We start from the raw sequence: 21999 nt of genomic DNA on the forward strand, positions 1-21999 counted from the left end.
AGTACTAAAAGCCTATGCTGCTATTGTACCCCCACAATACTTGTATGGCGCTGAACTGTTGTTCCTAAGTGGTAAGGAAAACTGGGATGTGGAAGAAGGCAAAAACCTAAAAAAGTTATTTACGCTCCCCCGGTCAGCAATGGTTCAGGCAGTAAGACTGTAACTAGGCCTGACTTCATGGGGTATACAAGTTGGTATGGCCCTTTTGCGCTTTTGGCAACACCTAGAAATAGGCGCAATTACCAAAATATCTCAATGGGGCAAAAATGAAATACAGGACAGCGAACTAAAATGGGCAAGAGAGACCAGGGGGAAAGTAACAAAGCTATGCTTGAAGATGAGAGTTAACGTGGGCCCTACTGTCTCCGTGGCTAATATTGATAAAAAGTTACTCAGGTCAACGGGAAAGGAAATATCGCATGCACAGGACAAAATCTATCTTGCAAGTAAAACCTCGACCAGTTTTATGATTGATGCATGGAATAATGTTTATTGCTTCCCCTACATAGATAAGTTACCGGACCGTCAATTACGAAATGAGGTTCTGAGGGCTAGAATTGGGGTTAACCCTTGTTATATGAACAACTCGGTAAAGCGGGCCATGATCAATGAGGAGGGAAGCTGTACTTGCTCTTTAGGGTCCAAATGTGATATGCTGCATATCTTATTTGATTGTCTGAAGTTTTTGGACTTGCGTATCAAATTTTTAAAACCAATTCTTATGAAATATGAGATTAAAACTAGGACCCAGGCTGTGTCACTGATGACAGAAATGTCCCACTTAGATATTGCTGTGGCAATGGGGAAATATATGCAAAAAGTGAAGGTAGTTTTACATCTTTTAAACGAGTTTTAATAATTAGTATTTTTAAAATATGTTTTTAGGGTGTCTGTGTGTAATGAAATGTTTTATTTAACTTTTTGGATGAACTTTTTATCGATGTGTATTGTTTGTGGACCAACGGTCCAAATAAACGTGAAATAAACTTGACTTGAACCCGGAAAGTCCCTTGTGGCCTGACTTTGTAAGAAGCAGCAAAAGATTACACTGGCAGACTCGAAGACCAAACTCAATAAGAAAAGAACCAAACACAATTAAAATAGACTGAAAGCAGTGAGCGTGAATCACCTGTAAACAAGAGACCGCCAAAACAAAGACCACCAAATTGAAAGTATGCATCACATGAATTTACCTATCTGGTGTCTATAGAGGCAGATGGTGATTCAAATGAAGAATATGAAGTGGAAGATTTGAAAATTGTTGCCAGTTCATCTTTGAAGAAGAGCCACCCAGATAAAAAAAAATTGAAAACATCCAAACAAAATCCCAACAACTGGGAAGTTTTTTTTGAAGGAACTGTTGGTCTAAAAGCAAACATTTTGAGAGCCATACCAAAGAAATCTGTATGGTCAAATGTTGTTTTGTTTCGTGTCCAGTTGAAGATAGCAGGGCTTCTTAAATTTTATGGATTGAGTTAATGATCTTAAACTTATATAAAAGTTTGATCCTTAGTTTTTGTTCCTGATTTTTTTTACCTTCCTAAGAGTTGGGTTTCCGTTTTCATTTTTACTTTTGCTTAGTAAAAGAATGGCGTCCAAAATACAAAAATGCTGTAAAATGTTTGGAGTATTTTCATTGATAATGATATTATTAATTTAAGTTAGCCTGTTTGTTATGCTTCATTTCTCCAGTTGCATCAGCAACATTGCCAGGAGATGAATTAACTATTACACACAATGATATATTAAATATGAGGTTAACACAAATAAATAGATCTGTAGATAGTCTGCAGCAGCTGTGTGTGCAACATATTCCCAATTGCACCTCCTGTATGCTCGGTTCTGTAATGTTTTTGTTAGCGTTTTCTACAATTGAGAATTTTTGTCACTGTATCTTTCGGATTTCAACATTTCATCTGAAGAATTTCCGGCCACTGATGATCCTGGAGATTTTTATAACATTTTCTAAATTTCTGAAAAGCAGTTGCACAAACCAATTTGAATAATAATCAAGGTAAAATTGATTTTGAGTGCGGTCTGAATGAAGAAGAGTTTGAGGTTATGAAGTAATAGAATGAAAGAAGGGTGAAGATTTTGAAAAATTGGAAGGATACAAATAAGATTAACATGCAGACTGAGTCTGAAGAGAAATTTAGAATTAAAAAAATATGTCCATGATTGAAAATAGTATATATAAAAAGAGGAAATGCTGTATATTGTGTGCATTCAAAATCAGAGCGCTTGCTCAACAGAATTAGTTTGGTGGGAGTGAGTGTGAAAGGATTGTTGTTAATACATTTTTTTTAATTGGTGAAGTCTACATTTAGAGTAATTTATGATGCTTGTGGGAAGTCTGCCTATTTTACCCTACCGCGTAATTGGGTAGGGAGTTGATATCTTGAGTTGGTATTCCTGCTGTTACTGATTCTTGGATCCTGGTGAGACCTTTTAGTGATTTTAATTAGGGCTCCCGGTTTTATGGTATTTTGTTTTTTACATTTCCATCTGGATTTAGCCATATTTATTTTTTGCTAATTTTATTTGTATTTAGCCATATTTATTTTGGGTGTTGTGAAACTAATGAAGGTGAAACTAGTACATTTCAACATTTCTTTAACCAATAAATATACACTCATGCTTGAATGCCTGCCATGTTTCAGTGATATGAACACCAGCAGAAGATAAACCAATGCACTTATATTAAAATATGTGTAAGTTTCAGTATCACCCTTGTGCATATCTACTGCTGCTTAAGCCTCTTTACTAAAATATCTTTCTTTTTTTAACACCATTACCTATCAATCTACACGGCTTTTGGCCTGGCAGACATGGCATTGGGTATTTAGAATCACTCAAAAAGCAACTCGTTTTTATCCACATTTAAAAATAAATGCAGTCAAGAAAATGTTTTTCTGTCTACATTTATCTGTAAAAATCAGTAACGAAAAACATGGAGCCTTAATTAAAATCCAGCGTGTGTCTGTTTTTGCTGGTCTCCCTTGATTAAAAGCCATGGTCTCTGTTAAAAGGGTTACTAAGACTACAAGCCTAGCAAGGAGACTTAAATGGTCCCAGATAATACCCGAGGAATTTTATAAGTCCCTTTATTTTAGCTTTGAAAAGGAGTCCAATACCTGTATATCCACCATAAGTAGTCCATGTGACATTCTGATTTTTTTTGGGGAGGTTTCTAAAGCAGTGTCTAGTTTTCTGGAGGTACCCATTCCCCAAAAGTGTAATAGGTTTCCTGGTTGGTTTGATTCTGGCTGTTCAAAGGTGTTGGGGGAGCTTAAGTCTGCTTTGCCTTAGAAGCCATGGGATCCTGCCCTGGTCAAGAGATGTTGTTGCTTGTACAAAAGGTAACAGGCCGATGATTTAAGGGAGGAGGCTTGGGCAGAGTTAATTGAGGCATGTACCTTGAATTGTAGCTCAAAATTCTGGAGCATCATTAATAGACCTTTATTTGCCCCTGAGTTGACAGCATCCTTGGAGGCACATTTCACTGAAGATTTAAGGATTGCTCATTTTGAGGACATTTATACCTCAGTCTCGGAGAGAAAACGTCAGTTGACAGGGTCTGCTGTGTTGATTTTTTTTGTGTGAGTAAGTTAAAAAGGCATCATAGGCTTATCCACTACCAAGGCCCCAGGCCCGGACGGAAATCAGCTCTTATTTGTAACCTCCATTTACAGATTCCTTCATGTTTACAGCGGGTTTTTAATTTTCAGTTTTGCTTTAAGTATCCATCCTTTATTAATCTGCTGATGGTATTTAATGTTCAAATAGTCGCCGTCCCCTGAGTATGCAGTGCTGAACCAGATAATAGTGACAGCAGAATTTTTTTTTTAAAGTATTTTTATTGCAGATTCAAAGGAAGCCACTAACAATCAATCAGGTATTCCAGGTATTCATCACAAATAGCGCATCTCGCCATTGGCAGAAGGGTACACGGCCATTTAGCCCACACCCCGGAGGTTGGGCGGCGAGTTTCAGCAGAGCGCTGTTGGCACAAACTCATATACAAATGTGAGCATTCAATGGGCAATAAACACAAGTTTCATATCCTCAACAATATATATACAAAAAAAAATAGCAGCAATTACACTTCCCTTCCCCCCCTTGTCCCTCTAGTGCCAGCATTGTCTTTCACAGTTCTGAGCCATAAATCGCAGGTGTCTTACGGTATTCCACAAGTTCAGTATGTTTCGTCGTACCCTTTGTACAAATGTCCCGTTAGTCCCCGTGTCCTGACCTATACCCATCTTAAGAAGCCCCCCCTCACAGCCCCCATCCAGCCCATGGTAGTGTCTCCACTTAGACCAAACTCTGCAGAATTTTTTTGGACATCCCCAAGCCTTATAGGTTACCCTCTCGGCTGCCATATATAGATCTAACCCTCTCCTCCATTCCTCCAGATCCGGAGGTTCCGGCGCTCCCCAATGCTTCGCGATGTCCCTTTTCGCAACAACCAGTGCAAGGACCAGAAATGTAAGAAGTGGGTGAGTCAGGTCTACCTCGTTAGTCATGCTCAACAGCGCCAGCTTAGGATCTTGCGGGATCGAAGCCTCTAGGACCTCCTCTAATTCCTTGAATACCTGGGTCCAGTATGTTTGTATTATGTCACATGTCCATATTGTGTGATAGAAATCCCCCTCTCCCTGATGGCATCTAAGGCATCGTGGGTCCTCTACCTTCCCCATTTTGCTTAGCCGTAGTCCGTCGTAGTAGGTTCTATGGAGTACATTAAATTGAATAAGTCGTAGTCGTGACTTGATTGCCACCTCCCCGGGATGCATCAACACTATTTCCCAGTCCAAGTCTTCCATCTCGCCTACCTCAGCCTCCCACGTGGCCCTGAGTCTTGCCAGATCTCCCAGTGACAGCAGAAATGTAATAAACAATTGGATGGTTAACTGCCACCCCTCAGTTTTAGCATGGTCACATTCTCTTTCGTAATGCTACCTTACCCTTTTTTTTCCTGCTACTTAATTTCAAAACCTTTGTATCCTCAAACATTTATGCTTTGCCTTCTCATTTAGAGGAGAATTTTTTTTTCCTTAACCGTGAGGGAAAGGGGTCTTTAGAGCTGCTTCTTTGCTGTTTCAGTTGTGTTGGACCTTTAGGATAGAGCTCATCTTTATTTGGTGTTTATTTCTCTACAGTGATCGAGGAAACAGAAATGTGTACTCTGGATCTGTTCCGGCCTCCTATACCCAACGGAGAGGTTACTCTGTATGAATATAACAATGAACTGGTGCCTGGTGCCAACTACATGAGTCCACCTGCTGCCTTTCAAGCTCAAGTAAGAACTTTTGCCTCACATTATATTTTTATGGCATCATGGGTTGTACTAAAACACTCAGAATTTCCGTGCATGTATATTCAAGAAGAATTATTATGTAAAGCTACCTGTAAAGTAAAGTCCCTGATTACGAGTCTGGCGGTCCTAGAACTGCCGGACCCGTGGAGGCACCGCTGCACCTGCGCTCCGACGGCCCCATTATAAGTAGGATGATCAGACCGCCATTGCAGCACAGATGTCACCAGGGAACCGCCTATCCCTGGCGGTGGCACAGTGGTGTAGAGGCAAAGATATGCTTGGTGGGACCGCAGCGGTCCCGCCAACCATATTACAAGTTTACTCTCTGCCGCGGCTCCTCCTCCATGAAAACAGTGGCGTAGAGGAAACAAAGGGGGCCCCACAGGGCCCCCTTGTGCCTCTGGGTCCTGGGGTGCATTCAGGGGGGGCACAACATGTGCCCCCCTTTGTGCAAGCACCGCTTGCCGGCATGCACTTTAAAGTCAATGCCATGCAAGAACCTTTTTGGGTGTTCCCATTGCGGTGCCCATTTTCAGAGGCACTGTTGTGGGACAGCCAAAAAAAGCCTGCCTGACATTAGAAAAACTCGTAATCCTGACCACAGGTTTGAAGGTGCGGAAGCGGGCTGGCGGCATGGCGGTCGGCTCCCGCACAGCAAAACTTGCACTCTGGTCTTTGGAGTCACATACTTAAAGGTACCCAAACAGAACGCTTGTTCCAGGCTCAGCCCCTTAAAACAAGATAATGCAAGATAGGTTGCAAGCTAAGTCGTCAGCGGAACACCCCACAAGGAGCTATGATGTTCAGGCTCATCCATTCATGTCTTATGGCTCTTAATTGACCATCCAGCACCCAGGTTCTATTCTATTGAGAATTTTTGTTGACCTAAATCTGTCATCCAGAAGGGTATTCTGACACTGGCATGTAAGGGCAGACTGAAAGGATTAATGGCTAACAGAAACAAAAAGAGCTATGTCAGAGAAATTAGACAAATTTAAAGTGTGTTGTGAAAAGCCATATGATCAACGTCCAAAGGGAGTACAATCCAATGTATGGCTCCCAGGTAGGGAAAAGAGCGACCACCAGCCCTCATTTTCTTGATATTAGGATGTTTTAAAAGAAAGTCAGGGGCAGAAGTCAGTGAGCGCCCGGACCATGATGTTAAGAACAAAGTTATAGTGATTGCCTGTATGCAAAAGGCAGAGACTATTTGTTTATGGGGTGCCATACTCAAGTTACCTTTAAAGGAGAAATATTGTGAGTGATGGGGGTAATCAAAGATGAATGTGGTGCCGCAGTTCTAATTCACTGTACACAAGGCAGAGAAGAGACTCCTTGCCCACCATCCTCCAAGAGTCAAAATAATAAATAGATAATGAAAGGATGATTTTGCAAATAACTCCAAGGTAGAAAAAACAAGAAGCAGCTACTTTGTTGATGTACATAGATAGAGAATGATCAAAGTAAAACTCTAGATTTCAAACTGAACTTACTGGAAGTGGGGAGGGAGGTGTCAATATCAGCAGGCCACCGTTCTTTAGACCAAATAAGAGAATTTTCCCCAATAATTCAAACCTCTGGCTTGTCCGTGTTCATTTTTAAAGAGTTGGCTTCCATCCACAAGATGATCTCACTTATAAATTGATTGAACAGAGTTTTAGTTCTGGATTGTTCATCATCCTCGCAAATAATAATCTAAGTACCATCCCTATAGGTAGTGATGGAGAAACCAAAGGATATAATACGTTTTGCAATTCCAGGAAGCGTTTATATGAAAAGCTTAGGGCTGAGTGCACAGATTTCTAAGGTCTGCACAAATAAGTTCAGCAAAATGGAGGAGGTGAGGCAAAACGTTTGGAGGAAGACCGCCCTAAAGCTGACAGGTCAAACAAGAGTCCTGTACATTCAGGCTGTAATCTCAATGTATCATCTCAGTCCTCGGTCTCAGTGAGGGTCACTCTGAGGTTTCCTGGTGTATTGGCCTCCTTCATTCTGCTCATCGACCATGCCAGTTGGCATATGTGGGCTGTTCAGTGGGATCTGCAGTTTCTGTGAGCATAGCACCAAGGGAACCCGTCATAAACAGTCCAGATTTTGGAGGAGACAAAAAAAGATCTGCAGTAGTGGCTGCTCAATCGCAATTGGATTAGCATTAGACCGCACTCCCTACATCGTGTTTAATTGACTTTGGTGATGGACACAGGTCTATGGGGAAGGACAAGCCATATGGGAGAGGTGGAGAGAAGAGGTCTCTGTCGGGGATCTGTCTCAACATCAATTTGTTGGAGTTGTGGGCCATTTTCTTGGTGTTGAAAGCATTCCTAACATCCATTAAGGGGAGATAGGCGCTAGTCCTCATGGACAGCACCAGGGCCATGTGCTATTGCAACAAGCAGGGCAGGGTGGGGTCCTGGGCCCTGTGCCTCAGGACATTACTGAATCTTCTGGGCATTTCACCACCTGGCAGGATCCTTAAATGTTAGGGTGGATGAACTCACACAGCAGATCACAAATGACAGTTACACCCTGAGGTAGTGAAGGACTTCTTCCAGCAATGGGAAGAACCCAGGCTTGGTCTCTTCATGACCGTAGAGAATGTGCAATGTCAACACTTTTCCATGCTGGAGTTCCCAAGAATGCCATCTCTCGAAGACACATTCTGCCTAAAGTGGAGTACCGGCAATGCGGAGGAGTACTTTATCCAAGTGTGTGGGTCTCTGCATTAAAATCTGCTCCACAATGGTCAAAAAACATCCTCCAGAAGGATTGAGGACCCGTTTCACGAGGCCTAAGTGAGTGGCATGTGTAGTGTATGTGCTAGTTGTCAGGCTACATCGTGGGCATCAGTGCACATGTTAAGAAAGCATTTTTGCCTTGACAGCCAGGTCCGACAGGAAGGACATTTTGGTCGTTCGGTACCTGGTAGACATTTTGGTCTGAGCAATTCCACAGGCGCACCACGTGTTTAGGTACTGCTTTGGTATCTATTCTAAAGATGAAGAATCTGGGATTGGAAGTATCCATCAGAATAACAAGTTACTTAACTTCTTCAATGCTGATTCTGGTGAATACTCAAATATCAGATGTCTCAATGCCCACCTTCGCCCCCATTGTGTGGAATGGACTCTTTTCCAAGATGAAAATGTCCCAAATTAAACTTCTGCACACTGGTGCCAATAATTGGCACGCCGAGCTCTACGTCTTATGGCATGGACTGTATCAAGAAAGAAAATGTCAGTGTGTTTGGGAGTGACGATTACTTGCGGCTCCGACCATCACTTCCGGGGCGGAGTGGGATCGATGTGGAGTCGCACGATGCTACTTACCGGAGGACAGGCCGGGGCTATGCTCAAAATGATTCTGGATACAATCTGGCACAATGGGAATATTTTACGGGTGATGTAGCTGCGGTTTGAAAGAGTATCCATCAAAAGGAGCGTTACTGAAGGTAAGTAACTTTTTTGTTATATGCAGTATATAAGGCTTTAAAACATGTTTTCTCATGTCACTTTTGCAGTACTGTGAAATACATTTAAATTTGATCTCTTCATTTTAGTACTAAATGTGTGAACATGTGTTTATTTTTATAGTAGCTCTAATAATGTGTTATTGATTTACATTTACTTTCACTGCCATGGTACATATATTCATTAAGTTAGTTCAGTTGCACAGAATTGTTCATTGGGCCCTCCCCTCATTCTTGGTTCTAAATTTCAGACTTCTGCAGATCTCTTGCCCACGCAGGTCTCAATATATCTTCTCCAGACAGAGTACCACATCGTTAAGTCAGTCCTCCTAAGACAGGAGACAAGGCTTGTAGAGTCGCAGTCTCCTGGTTTTGAATACTCGAAGCAAATCATAGCAAACGTTCGTTTAGATGTGTACCGACGCACAGGACCACTTATTAAATCCCCCTGATGTTGCTCCACTCGGAGGTCTATTCTGGAAGTTTGATTTTTAATGCCCCTAAAGCACTTTATATGAACATACACCTAACAAATACCAGTTTGTTCAGACAGTCTTACTGCGTCTTTTCTATTTACCATTCTGTCTGATTAGTTCGGCACAATAGCGTCTCGCGTCTGCGATTTCCCTCCGTAATTCTTGCTGTATCCGCGTGTCTCAGTTTATTTTCAACTATGTAATTCTCTTGTCACAGTGTAGTTGGTTCCCAAACTTTTTTAACCTGTGGCTCCCTTGAACTAATTGGCAGTTGGCCGTGGCTCCCAACCATTTTTTTTTACCGGTGGGCGGGTGGGGGGATGAAAGCAAGACCTCAGGAATACTTCCTGTTGGCTTCCTTAAATTAATTGGGATGCAGTGAAGGTATTAGGGATAAAAAGGATAGCAGCTGCTAGCGAGCTATTCACAAACTACCAGCAGACCATTAGTCATTCTCAGAGGTGTTGTAAGCACATCAACTAGTACCCGAATAGCATCACATCGCAAATTTTGGTACACTGGACAGATGATTTTTCTCCTTTTCTTTAAATTAAAGGTGACGAGTAGTATATTGGCAAGACCTGGGGTGCACATCTACAGCACTTTTTCCATTTCGAAAGTAAACACAAAAAATATTTTTTATAAATGCACATTAGGGAGGGCGAGATACAGGATGTACTTAAATATTGCAGTGGTTCACGTATTTGTTGGGTTGACTTGACATGGTGGCCCACCCAGAGCCCACTCTCCCACCTCATGCCATTGGCATTTCACCTTTTATTATGGAGTTTGCACACTGGAATGAAGGAGGGATCATTTTAATTCTCCACAGCACACAGATTAATAATCTGTACTTCATACATGCATTTTGTGGTCATAGCAATCCTTTTTGTTTTTCTATCCTCAATGCAGCAAGTTTCTTTTTTTATGCTTTATTCAGGATTTTAATTTTACCTGCTGGACCATGCCAAAGACTGATAAATATTGGCAGAGCCCACTGGTCTAATTATTTTCAAACTTTTACACATGAAAGGCGAGTCTAGCTGCTAGTTGTAACAAATAAATGGAATAGCCGAGAGCATTGGTGGATCTACAGATGTGGGGGTATGATCACTGACTCATTGTCAGTGAAATTGCTCTCCATCCCAGCTCCCCCATTAAGTGAGGCCTTTCCCCACCCAAGCCCCTGCACTTTGAGTGTTGGGTTTGGAGGCCCTCTTCCACCTGCAGGTTTCACCTGCGCCTCATCCCTGGTGGTCCAATGGACCTCTGTCTCCATTCTCTTGCTCCGTTTTCTCTCCTTTTTCCCTAATTTTTTCCTCACTTTTATCTCCCCCTTCACTCTCCTTCTAGGTCTTTCCTCCACTTTGTCAATCCCCCCTCATTTCAAGCTCCCCTTTCACTCTCCTTCTGTGTCTTCCCTCCGTTTTTTACCCTCATCTCAATCTCCCCCTTTCACTCTCCTGTGTCCTCTGTGTCTTTCCTCCACTCTTTCTTGCACTTTTTCTGTCGTTTCCCCCTCATTGACCTAAAAAGTGGCAGTGGATTAAGTCAGCACTTTGACCTAATACATGGGTGCCACCTTGTGCCAGTCACATTATTGCTTTATAAAATGCTTTCACACCTTCCGTAATAATTATTTTTGGACCCATTTTGTTTGTTGCACCATTCATATATCACAATGCTAATTATCTGATAACATAATCTTTACAGCCTGATTCAGAATTGGTTGAGCAATAACTATCATCTGTTTGTTTTTTACGGAAGAACAAAATGAATGAATAAAATATCCTTGCTTTTCTTTGGAGGACATTTCCATAGCAATATTAGTTTGTAAACAGATTGGAATGAAGCAATGCATCTGTTTAATACCTTTTCACTTACAGGGCCAAGGGCATGTTCAAAAATCTACACCTCTGGTTTTTATTATTTATTATGAGATCTTTGAAAGTCAAATATATGTTTCAGCATGCCATCTGGAGATCGTGTGTTTGAATGCAAATGTAAACTTTGTATTATTGTCGAACTTGTGGCGGGTGCTAGCTAGTTAAAAACAACTGACGGCTGTTGCTAAAATGTATTACAATAACAAAATGCTTGTCAATCAGCACGTACATAATGCTAACATTTTAAATCATTCGTCAGACAGTTCGGCTTAAAGTTGCCTAAAATTAAATAGCGTGGCACGTGACAGCGGTTTCATAACAATGCCATATTCCATTCAGTGTTTCCCGTGGCTGCTTTTTGTATTTCGCCTCGTAGCACAGTAGCCTGAAATATCTGCAAGTCAGATGGTATGATTTATTGGTTTTCATTTCACCGTTATAGGTAATTTGACATCCGGATTATTTTCGCATAGCTCTGCATGACGCCTGCTATTCTTCAGATCATTCAAACTGTATCAATATATAAAGACCCGATAATCATTTTACTTTTTTTAGCCACCGTCTGCTAGCAAAAACATGTTTTACTGTCAGACTCTGAAGTCATAAATCTTTGCAGTGTTTAGCCTGCCAACCTCTCCATGGTAGTTACATTTTTCCCCATGTAGGAAAAGAAAGAAAATGGGGCTTGGTTTGTTAGAAATGAAGCCTGTGCGCAGCGTTTGTCTGTTTATTCATGCAGGAGGGTGCGTGTGATCGTGTGTTTGTTTGTTTTAATCGCGCATAATTACTCTGGTGTTCCTGCGCTCTGCACTTCTGACATCGCTGCACAGGGGGCCTAACGAGGCCAGATGCTATCTTTCCAACATAGTGCGGCGGCGCCCCTGGCTACTGATAACGGCGCACCAGGGCGCCGCGGCGCACAGTTTGGGAACCACAGGTGTAGTTAATAAGAGACAAGAATGTAAAGAAGCTTTTAGCAGCCTACCACATGGTGTCGCTGTTTGTCTAATTAAGAGATGAGCATCACGGTTGTTTTATTGTATACCTGCAGCCCAAGCCATTCTTAAGGGTTTGGGGGCCTGGAATAGCCCGACTGTCACTTGTAGTAGGAGTGTGATGGTCACTAGCTGGGATGGTTTGTCTTTAGCGGCGCCGGACGAGGGCTTTAGCACTTATGTTTTCTTTCACAAATGAATCACTGCCGAGCAACTTCCCTAATGCTTCCTCCAACTGATGTCTGTCTGTTGTTTTGAAGGGTGTAAATTTGCCCGTTTTGATGATCCCCAAGGAAAGTCTGAAACCTCACGGGCGCCCGGAGCACAGCACGAAGGCAGCTTTTATCCACCACCGCGAGTCCATTTGGAAGCGATGCCGCAATGCCTGGTGAGACGTTTTTTATTATTTATTATTTAAACTTAACATCTCAGGATGTCGGAGGGGGTTGTCCAAGAGTTGTGACTGGCAGTTTAGGGTGTAAGCTCATGAACGCGTTTGTCCCAGCTGCTCGACTGAGAGCGTTGACTGTACAGGCAGTATTGGATTGGTGCAGTGCACAGATCTAGTGAACGTAATGTAAAGTTGCACCAAAAAGTGGCAGTGCATCGAAGGTACTGCAAGACCCTGTCTGTGGAGAGGAAGTACCAATTGATCAGAGCTGAGTGGATTCGAATTAAACGATAAAAAGCGTCACAACAAATTGTGCTTGCTGTCAAGGTATCTTTCTTTGCTCTGCACCTAATTCATGGTACATAAAGGCTCGCTCCTATAGGCCCATGTGTGCTCACGCATTTTCCCAACCCCTTTGATACATCAGGCCCATAGTTTTACAGGTCTTGGCTTGTAAATGTGAAGAAAGCGCAATGGAGATGGTAGCAAGATGATGAATAGGAAGTGATCAGGTGACTGGCTTTAAAGATGCGGGGCTGCCCCGTAGTAACGGTGCAATCCGTCAAGCAAGGCAGAGCTAACTAAGCTAGACACCCATGCCTGTCTGCTTCAGTATAGAGAGCACAACAGGCCGTCATTAGTGCAAATCATTATAGAGAAGCCTCGCACACTTTTTAACCAACATGGTTTTGTCTGTTTCAACAAATGTTCATGTTAATAAACATTTGTTGGGGTGGGAGTTCTTTGCAATGATTTTCTCAGTTGTGTTTTGCTTTCCTGACCTAGTCAGCTGACAACACCTCAGTCTGTGATATGTATGACTGTATTTTTTCTCTTGTATCCCCCTTTATGCATTTTCCGACGCTAACTCTTACCTGTTCTGTATCTTTTATTTACATTTAGTACATATTGCCCAGCCATTGACTGTCCTTGATGCTGTTTTAACTTATTCTATGTACGGTTTTTCATTTCATTATTCGAATTATTGAGTTAAATGTTTTCGTGGTCGACTGGAAATAGCATGCCAGCTGCAGGTGGACGATTTGACTCGTCTTCTTGACCCACTATGAAAATGCGTGGAAAGTAATTTATTTCCTTGTCTCTTTAATTTTTCTGCTGCCCTTCCTTTTTATTTTTTTGTTCTCTTAAGGCAAACTTGTTTGACCATCATACTGTTTGCGAAGGGGTGTTTCTGCTTTAGACTCTACTGTATTTCCGCTGCAAGGTTAAATATAAGTTTAAGCTTAAAGTGTCAGAAATTAATTCTTAAGCACATTTTAAAATGCTGCACATGCATAAGGAAGTGGCTGCCGTGGCACATCACAACCACTTACCGTGACATTGAATGCCTTATTTTTAATGTAAATCAGTGGCCAAACCCAGCTGGGGCGATGCATGTGAAGTGGATTGTGGCAAGCGACTGCTGGCAAAGAATATGTGCAAGTGTGAAATGCGACTACCAGATATTCACAACATGTGGTGCACAACATGAATCCAGGCAAACGCCTCTGAAAGACATGTAATGTAATGTAATGTAAAATTTTATTTATATCGCGCAGCAATCGCTCCAATGGAGCATCTAGGCGCTACCTCCGGCAAATTACCAGATGACAAAGTGACTCAGAGTTGGACCAAAAACAGAGTTCTGGCCATGCTATCTTGCAGTTTAAATATCCAAGTTTTTAATTCTTTGCGGAACTCTGTTTCTTTATCCAGAGTTCTCAGGGCAAGAGGCAGAGTATTCCAAGCCTTTGCACCCAGTACTGCCAGGGACTTTCCTCCACGGGTTTTTAAACGAAACCTAGGAATCACCAGAGTATTGGAATTTGATGATCGTAGGTTTCTGGTTGGGCAGTATCTCTTGAATTTTTTCTGCAGATATAATGGTCCTGTTTTGTGCATTGCTCGAAATGTTATAATCAAAACCTTGAACAGGATCCTTTTTACAATGGGAAGCCAATGAAGAGCTTTTAATGCCCCTGAGGCTGACGATCTTTTTGGCCATTTTAGCACCAATCTGGCAGCAGCGCTTTGCACTAGCTGAAGCCTGTAAGTTACTTCTTTAATTTGTGCCAGCATACAAACTGTTGCAATAATCTAAGCGCGACGTTACCAACGCTACTGCAACAGTTTTCCTCGCCTCCAAAGGGAGTAAATCAAAGAATTTCCTCAGGCTTTTGATTAAGCCAAAGCACATTCCTGCCACTTTTATTGCCTGCTGCTTGAAGGCGAGATTAGAATCAAACGTGACCCCCAGGTTCCGAGCAACTATGGTTGTATGAGGCGGTATTTCTGCCCTTTCTGGCCACCATTGCCTGGGAATAAAGTCATTATTTGGGCCTGGCGGAATGATCTCTGTTTTTCCTGTATTACATTTTAGGTGATTCTTCCGCATCCAATCAAAGGTGGCAGTTAAACATTCCTTGAATGTTTCTTCCCATGACTGGTTGTCCCTATCCGTAACCAGTATTAACTGCGTATCATCGGCATATGCTACTACCTCTATGCCAAAAGATGATATTAGTTTAATCAGAGGCGCAGTGTAGACATTGAATAATGTCGGGCTGAGGCTGGACCCCTGGGGTACTCCCATCGTCTGATGTTTTTCCGTGGAGGTAAATTCCCCCAGGGTTATCACCTGTCTCCTGTCCCTTAGGTAGTTTTCCAACCACTCTAGTACCGTCCCCTTCACGCCCGATGTTTTTAGCCGATCTAATAGGATGGCATGAGAGACCGTGTCGAAGGCCGCCGACAGGTCTAATAAAATCAGGACGGCCTTCTTTCCTTGGTCTAGGGCAGTACGAATGGTGTCTGTCGTGTACAGTAGAGCCGATTCTGTTGAATGCTGGGCTCTAAACCCCGCCTGATTGGGATGCCATATCTCGTTGACTTCTAAGAACATGGTCAGCTGTTTGTTAACCAGTGATTCAGCGATCTTACATAATGCTGGGAGAAGTGAGATAGGTCGCAGATTGGAAAGAGTCGCAGGGTCAGGAAGGGGTTTTTTCTGTAAGGGTTTCACTGCCGCAAGTTTCCATATACATATACAAGAGAACAGTTCTCTCTTATATAGGTGACCCTTAATAATGCTCCTAACATGAGTTAAGGCGAAACGTCTTATAACAGTTTATTAAAAAGGTCGATGCCTCCCTCACTTGGCCATGAATTGACATTTTATGTATTATTTCTGTTAACTCCAAGCATTTGGTAATTATGAATTCCGAGGTGACATTTTTGCAAACTGATTTCATCAACGTAAGTTGTCTTCCACAAGCACCTTGAGACAAATCCACCTATATACGTTTACTTAAACTGGGTAACTGCAATCAACTAGTCACTGATACACAATGGCCAAGATATCTCCGTCCTCTGCCACCTGAATGGAGTGAGTCACTAAAATAGTCTAGTTAGACTAAGCATTCTGATAATGCCACCTATCCTTTACAATGAGAGAAACAAAAATGGGCATGCTGGAATGCAAAGAAAATGTGCAATAACGCATAATCTGCGAACTAGTGGCTTGGTTCAGTGTCCTAACATAAAACTGAGAGGCTTATTATGAATCTGGTGGTGTGGGAGTGGGCCGCCACCGCCCTGCTCCCACACCGCCAAACCTCACACCTCACTGCCCGCCAGATTACAAGTTATCTCGTAGTCTGGCAGGTGGTCCTTTTGGCGTTTCCACAGCGGTGCCTATTAAACAAGCTCTGCAATGGGAGCTCCAAAGCATGTTCCTGCAGGGCATTAACTATAAAGTCCATGCCGTGCAGGAAAGGGGATGCATGCAGGCAAGGGGAACACCATGTGCCCCATGCATGCATCCCATGGCCCTAATGTAACAGGGAACCCTATAGGGCCCCCTAAGTTTCCTCACTGTCCCCCTTTTCATGGCGGGCTCACCACCTTGAAATGGGTGGATGTGAGGAAACTCGTAATACGCTTGTCAGTGCCGCAGCGGCACCACCAGCATATTGCGACCCTCAGACCACCACACCCCTACCAAGGATTGGGGATCCCTGAAGGTTGCAACAGTCCTGTTGCGGTCCGTCTGCCGTAATCGTAATACGGCAGTCAGACCGCTGGTGCAGCGGTCCACGACCGCCACTGCACCGCCACTGAGAGTTTGGCAGTCCTATGGACTGCCAAACTCGTAATCGGGCCCTGAGTCTGTTTCTCTTGCCATCTTAACCTACCCCATCGCTAATGTTTTCAAATCGAAATCTTAGTCCTAAATGCTAACATAGAGAATGGACTGTCCTACGACCCTTCTGTGCATTTCGACCTAGGGCACATTTCAGAACGCTTGAGGCAGAAGTGCCGTATATCAGTATGTGAAAGTACCATGAAAGGAAGAGTAATCCCTGCTTTGCGTTTTGGTAGTTCCCTTTCTGGAGTGGTTGTCAAGTGAAATATACTTTGTCAGTGACTGATTTGGGTCCAGTCTCTGCCTGGTATAGAAATGTTATCTTTAGAGAATTATTTAAAAAAATGAATATGTATGTATTTAAAATGTGTGTGTACCCCCACATGGTTCGAGAAACGTAGCTTTTTATCAGTACCGGAGGAAATACCCACGCTGGAGAATCCAAACGAGTCTCCTCAAAGTAGACTTGACCAAACAAATCCGTTCCATTCCAGAACCATTAGAAATGTGTTCTGTTCACCGCCTTGCCGGTAAGCACTTGAATTATGTCTATATTGCATATCAAATTCTTCCACACTGGATAAAATAGTCCGTCTTTCCTACCTCAGCCACAAGACAACCAGCCAGAAGTCACCTGCTCTTCATGCATGTTTTGTTGACTACTCTTCGGCATTTGACATGGTGGACAGTGGTAATTTATTAAGCAAACTCCAGGCATGGGGAATTCCTAACAACCTACTTCACGCTATTATATCGTTGTATACATCAACTTGGGTGAGAGTCAAGCTGTCTGATACTGCACTAATCAGGAAGATTTACACAAATCATGGGCTAAAGCAAGGATGTGTCTTGTTTCCAATACTATTTAATCTATACTCCCTCCAAAAAAGGAAAAGTCTAGATTACAATATTGCAATATGCGGACGATATTGTATTGCTTGACCACTTCAAAATAGGATTCCAGAGAGTCCTAAACGCCCTTCACAGACACAGTATTGCAAATAAGATGATTGTAAATGACTCGAAAACAAAGGTGAAATTCCTGGTAGGACACGCAAGAAATCAAATCTTTATTGGTCCCTCGGCCCTCTAAAAATAACAGGAGAACAATCTAACAAATATTTGAGCATATGGCCTTTGGCAAATGGAGGCATCAAAACACACTTGAGTCACCTCAAGGACAAGGTTGCGCTCATTACTACTAGCCTTTGCCAACTGAATGCTGCCCTTGAAAGCCCCTCTTCAGCTCCAATATGAAAGTGCTAAGGGCTGTCTTACCTTCCGCAAATACCTTTGGCTGTGAGGCCTTTCCTGGACAACTCACCAAAACCATGGAAAAGTTACACCTAATCGTTTTTAAGAGAGTGTTCAGGTAATTACGAAGGCTCAAAGGCTCGACTTAGCCCCCTCAACTATCCATATTAAAGTAATAACACAGACTGTGGATCGGACTCCGAATCCTCGAATCTTATGTTGTGACACTATAAGCCTTTCTTACATGGTCATCTTTGGAAGCTTCTTTGTTAGTGCGCCAAGGGGCCCTGTTTGACGAGAGAGGCTCCTAGAATTAAAGTATAACATTACACAAAACGATAAAATCCGGAAATGGTGCAACGAGGCGCCCGAAGCAGCACGGGCGGCAGACAGTGCTTTCTAACATTGCTTGCCTAATAATTCTTCTGTATACAGGACCAACGGTTTGCAGTGTTCTTAATAAAATAATTTGTCATTTCCACTTGTTTTCCCTGCCCTAATTATTTCAGGCACAAAATACTCATTTGATTCCTCAGACCGTGGGCTGTAGAAAGCTCAGTGGTTTAATACATCTCAGTTGTTTGTCTATCACAGAGCCTGAGCCACTCAGCCTTTCATCCTTCGGAGCTAGATAACATGAGTACCAAACTCACAAGATGGGTGATAACGCCTCTTTTCTTTTAAAACATTCTCAAAATCTAAACATCGGTGATGGCACTAATTGTTTCCCAAGGCGCTACGAAGTAGTAATAGGGAGCAGGCGCTATTTGTAGACCGCGCTATTCCGTGGCTTGCAGTGACCCATGCGGCACAGCCCTTTGAACTGCACTCCAGTGACTTTAAAGAAAGACGTGTAACATAATAACAGTGTGACTGAGTTGGGGTTGTGTAATCCTTCCTCCTATCAACCTTCATAATGATCGTTGTACTGGGAGGGAATCAGTCTGTCTTCAGCCAGGTTTGAACGTGGCCATTCAGACCCAAAGCTTCAGTGTGCCAGTGACTCAGTGTGCCTGTGTGTGGGATCACGTGCTTCGGTGCAACTGTGTGCCTCTATGTATTAGTGTGTCTGTCTCATGAGGTGCGTGTGTTTCTAAGCGTGTGCATGCATGTGTGCCCATATGTAGTGCGGTTCCTATCTATATCTGTATGCAGGGGTCAATGGGGGGTAGGAGACATTGAAATTTACAATGCTATTACTTCATTAATGTTTCACGAAGGGAAAAAAAAACAGTAACATTTTCAATGCCAATAGCTCAAAACAATGTCATTGCGAGACCTATTGCATTGTAAATGCTTGTTATGTTTTATACTCTCCTGATATCATACCTCTACTTGGCGTCAGATGATTCTATACTGTTTTGTTCTTTTATATTGGTTTTCTTATAGCATGTCTCTCTTAAAAGCATATATTGTCAAGGTTTTAATTAATCATACAATAACACTTTTCTTGACTTGAGTGCTATACCCCCTTAATTTTTAAATAAAACACTTTTATTAAGTATCTGCATGTAAAAGCAGGCAATGCCACATTGAATGCAGTGGTTCATCAAAGAGAACTAGCTATGTCTGCATGCTCTGTGTCGGCATGGGAAACATTTGGTTTATTATGAAGGCCCTCACCCACCAACCTAGTTTGTGGCATGCTTCATCATCGGGCCCCACCCGAGGCACCGAGTGCGCCTCAGGTGTGCTGCGACACCATATTACTGCGGAGCGGGTTTTTTGGTAGGTGAGTGTGCTGTGCAGGTGTGTTGCGTGACATTTTAAAATTCTGTCCTTGGGGTCCCTAACGGTTACTTTATTGGTGGGCCCCAGGCAGAGGTTAAAAACAAAGGCTTGGGACGTGTAGGGGTTGACTTAGGGTCTCCCACGTCCAGTGTGGTCGACTAGATTCAGCCAGGCCTTTTTTTTATTAAACCGGCTTTCTTCAGGACCTCCTAAGAGCACCAACCTCCTAAATCCCCATCGCCCAGGACTGGCTGAAACACCTCACTGCTTTCAACGTCCAACCTATCATTGTAGACTCAGCCAAATCCTTAAGCATCACCCTCGATTCCAATCTCAATATGCAACGACATATTAGCAATGCAACCAAGGGAGCTAATTTCCGAATCAATACCTTGAGAAAGCTGAAACCCTTCCTCCCAGCCAACGACTTTAGAACTGCTGTTCAAGCACTAGTTATCCCTCGGATTGACTATGGAAATACCGCCCTCTGCGGCCTCCCACTATCAACAACCGCACCATTAAGAGCCTCCATCAATGCTGCAGCAAGGCTCATAACTGGATCAAATAAACGCTCGCACATCTCTCCGGACTTAAAATCTCTGAATTGGCTACCTCTCGAAGCCAGAATACACCCGATAATCGCATGCATTACTCACAAAGCCTTACATCACAGCTCGCCCAGCTACATTGCTCAAAAATTGACAATCTCAGGAGGCTCAAGAGCCACAAGAAGCACAGAAACTCTCCTTTTGAAACCACAAAGATTCCACAAGAAAAAAACGTACAAGCAATCCTTCTCAGGGAAGGCCCCCAGGATCTGGAATGCCCTCTCGCCATAAACGAGACTCATCTCATCCACTGCCTCCTTCAAAAAAGAAGTCAAATCTATCCTCATGGCTTAATTCACCTGAATATTAACTATGCATTCACTGTTTGCCTGTTTGCCTCCCCTTGTATTTCAGTGCCTCAATCGACCACACAATCACACCTTGGCATTGTGCGCTCCCTGGACAAATCGCCTATTAAGTTCCTTTATTGCGTTCTCCTTTCATATGTATGTACGAATTGCCTTGTTAATCTTTCTTTAATGCGCTCTCCTCTCTTATGTATGTAAAGCGCTCTGATATCTGCAAGGATCTTGTTCGCGCTATACAAAACTCTTAAAAATTAAAGTTGTGGGGTGTTACAGGGATCTATGTGATTATCAGTGCCCTGTATGTGAAGCACTCGCTAAGGTGCTGATATATGCAAGAGGTATTTCCTCTCAGTTTGTACTCCTGTCTACAGAGGACAAAACTCCCTGGACTTCCGCCGGAGGGTCGGGACTTATTAGCACTTTGGCTGTGTCTCCAAGCCCAGTGGAATACCTGTGATCCGGTCACAAGGTCCGAAGGTGTAATCTGGTGTTGCAGCACACCTGAGGCGCACTCGGTGCCTCGGGTGGGGCCCGATGATGAAGCATGCCACCAACTAGGTTGGAGGGTGAGGGCCTTCATAATAAACCAAATGGTTTCCCATGCAGACACATAGCATACAGACATAGCTAGTTCTCTTTGATTAACCACTATATCCCAGGGGAAACGAACTAGCTACTCTAGTTCCTCTCTCTCTCCTTAATTAACAGAACATTGAATGCAGTGACACAAATCAATTCAGGCGATTCATATCTAATTGTGAGGCCTGTCATAGGGTTGTGATAACAACCATTGGGAGCATATATGCATTCCTCAGCTTAACTGTACCTATAGACATTGTTAACAGTAAAAACAATCAGGGTACGAGCATTTCCAGAACTGGTATCTGTTGTCCCCAGACGGGAGGTGCATCTATGGTATGGAGCGGGCATCAAGCTCCCCCATTCCACCATAGCCTACACCGGCGCACCCACAGCGGTCTAGCACCGCTACATTTACACAGAGTAGGAAGAGCGAGATTCGGCGGGGGCAGGGGCATCTCTGGCATGGCTTCAAACGCAAGGTGAGATGGGGTAGAAAAGTCACAGCTTGCTACCCGACCTGCCTTCATCAGGTCCCTCAGAGTGGATTTGTAACTCACACAAGAGGGAATCACACTCCTGTGCAATGGTGTTTTTTCGCAAAACCCCTAGCTTCTTCCCTGTGCAGCACTGTGGAATCTACTCTACTCCATTTCAGCATGGCTGCATACCAGTAGGACATGCTCGAGAGGCAAGTATTCTTTCAATTCATGGCAATTGCAGGTTTAGTTATAATTAGGGCAAGGTCTATGAAAAGGGTTGTTGCTCCTCTCTGCCTTCCCTGTCGATAAATCACCAGCAGTCCTGCCTCCATGGTGTCTAGACCAGCTCGACCTGTGAC

General features: G+C 43.1%; 1 protein-coding gene across 1 annotated transcript in view; it reads left to right on the top strand.

Annotated features, from left to right (window-relative positions):
* AAAS (aladin WD repeat nucleoporin) overlaps positions 1-21999 on the top strand; it is a 414919-nt gene that overhangs the window by 35410 nt on the left and 357510 nt on the right. Inside the window, exons 2-3 of the mRNA XM_086936522.1 lie at positions 5163-5302; positions 12404-12531. Of these exons, the coding sequence (XP_086792648.1) occupies positions 5180-5302; positions 12404-12531 (251 nt within the window). The 5' untranslated portion in view covers positions 5163-5179. The remainder of the gene's footprint in view (positions 1-5162; positions 5303-12403; positions 12532-21999) is intronic.

Source organism: Lissotriton vulgaris, chromosome 1_1 (assembly GCF_964263255.1).
Source record: "Lissotriton vulgaris chromosome 1_1, aLisVul1.2, whole genome shotgun sequence".
Taxonomy (NCBI): Eukaryota; Metazoa; Chordata; class Amphibia; order Caudata; family Salamandridae; genus Lissotriton; species Lissotriton vulgaris.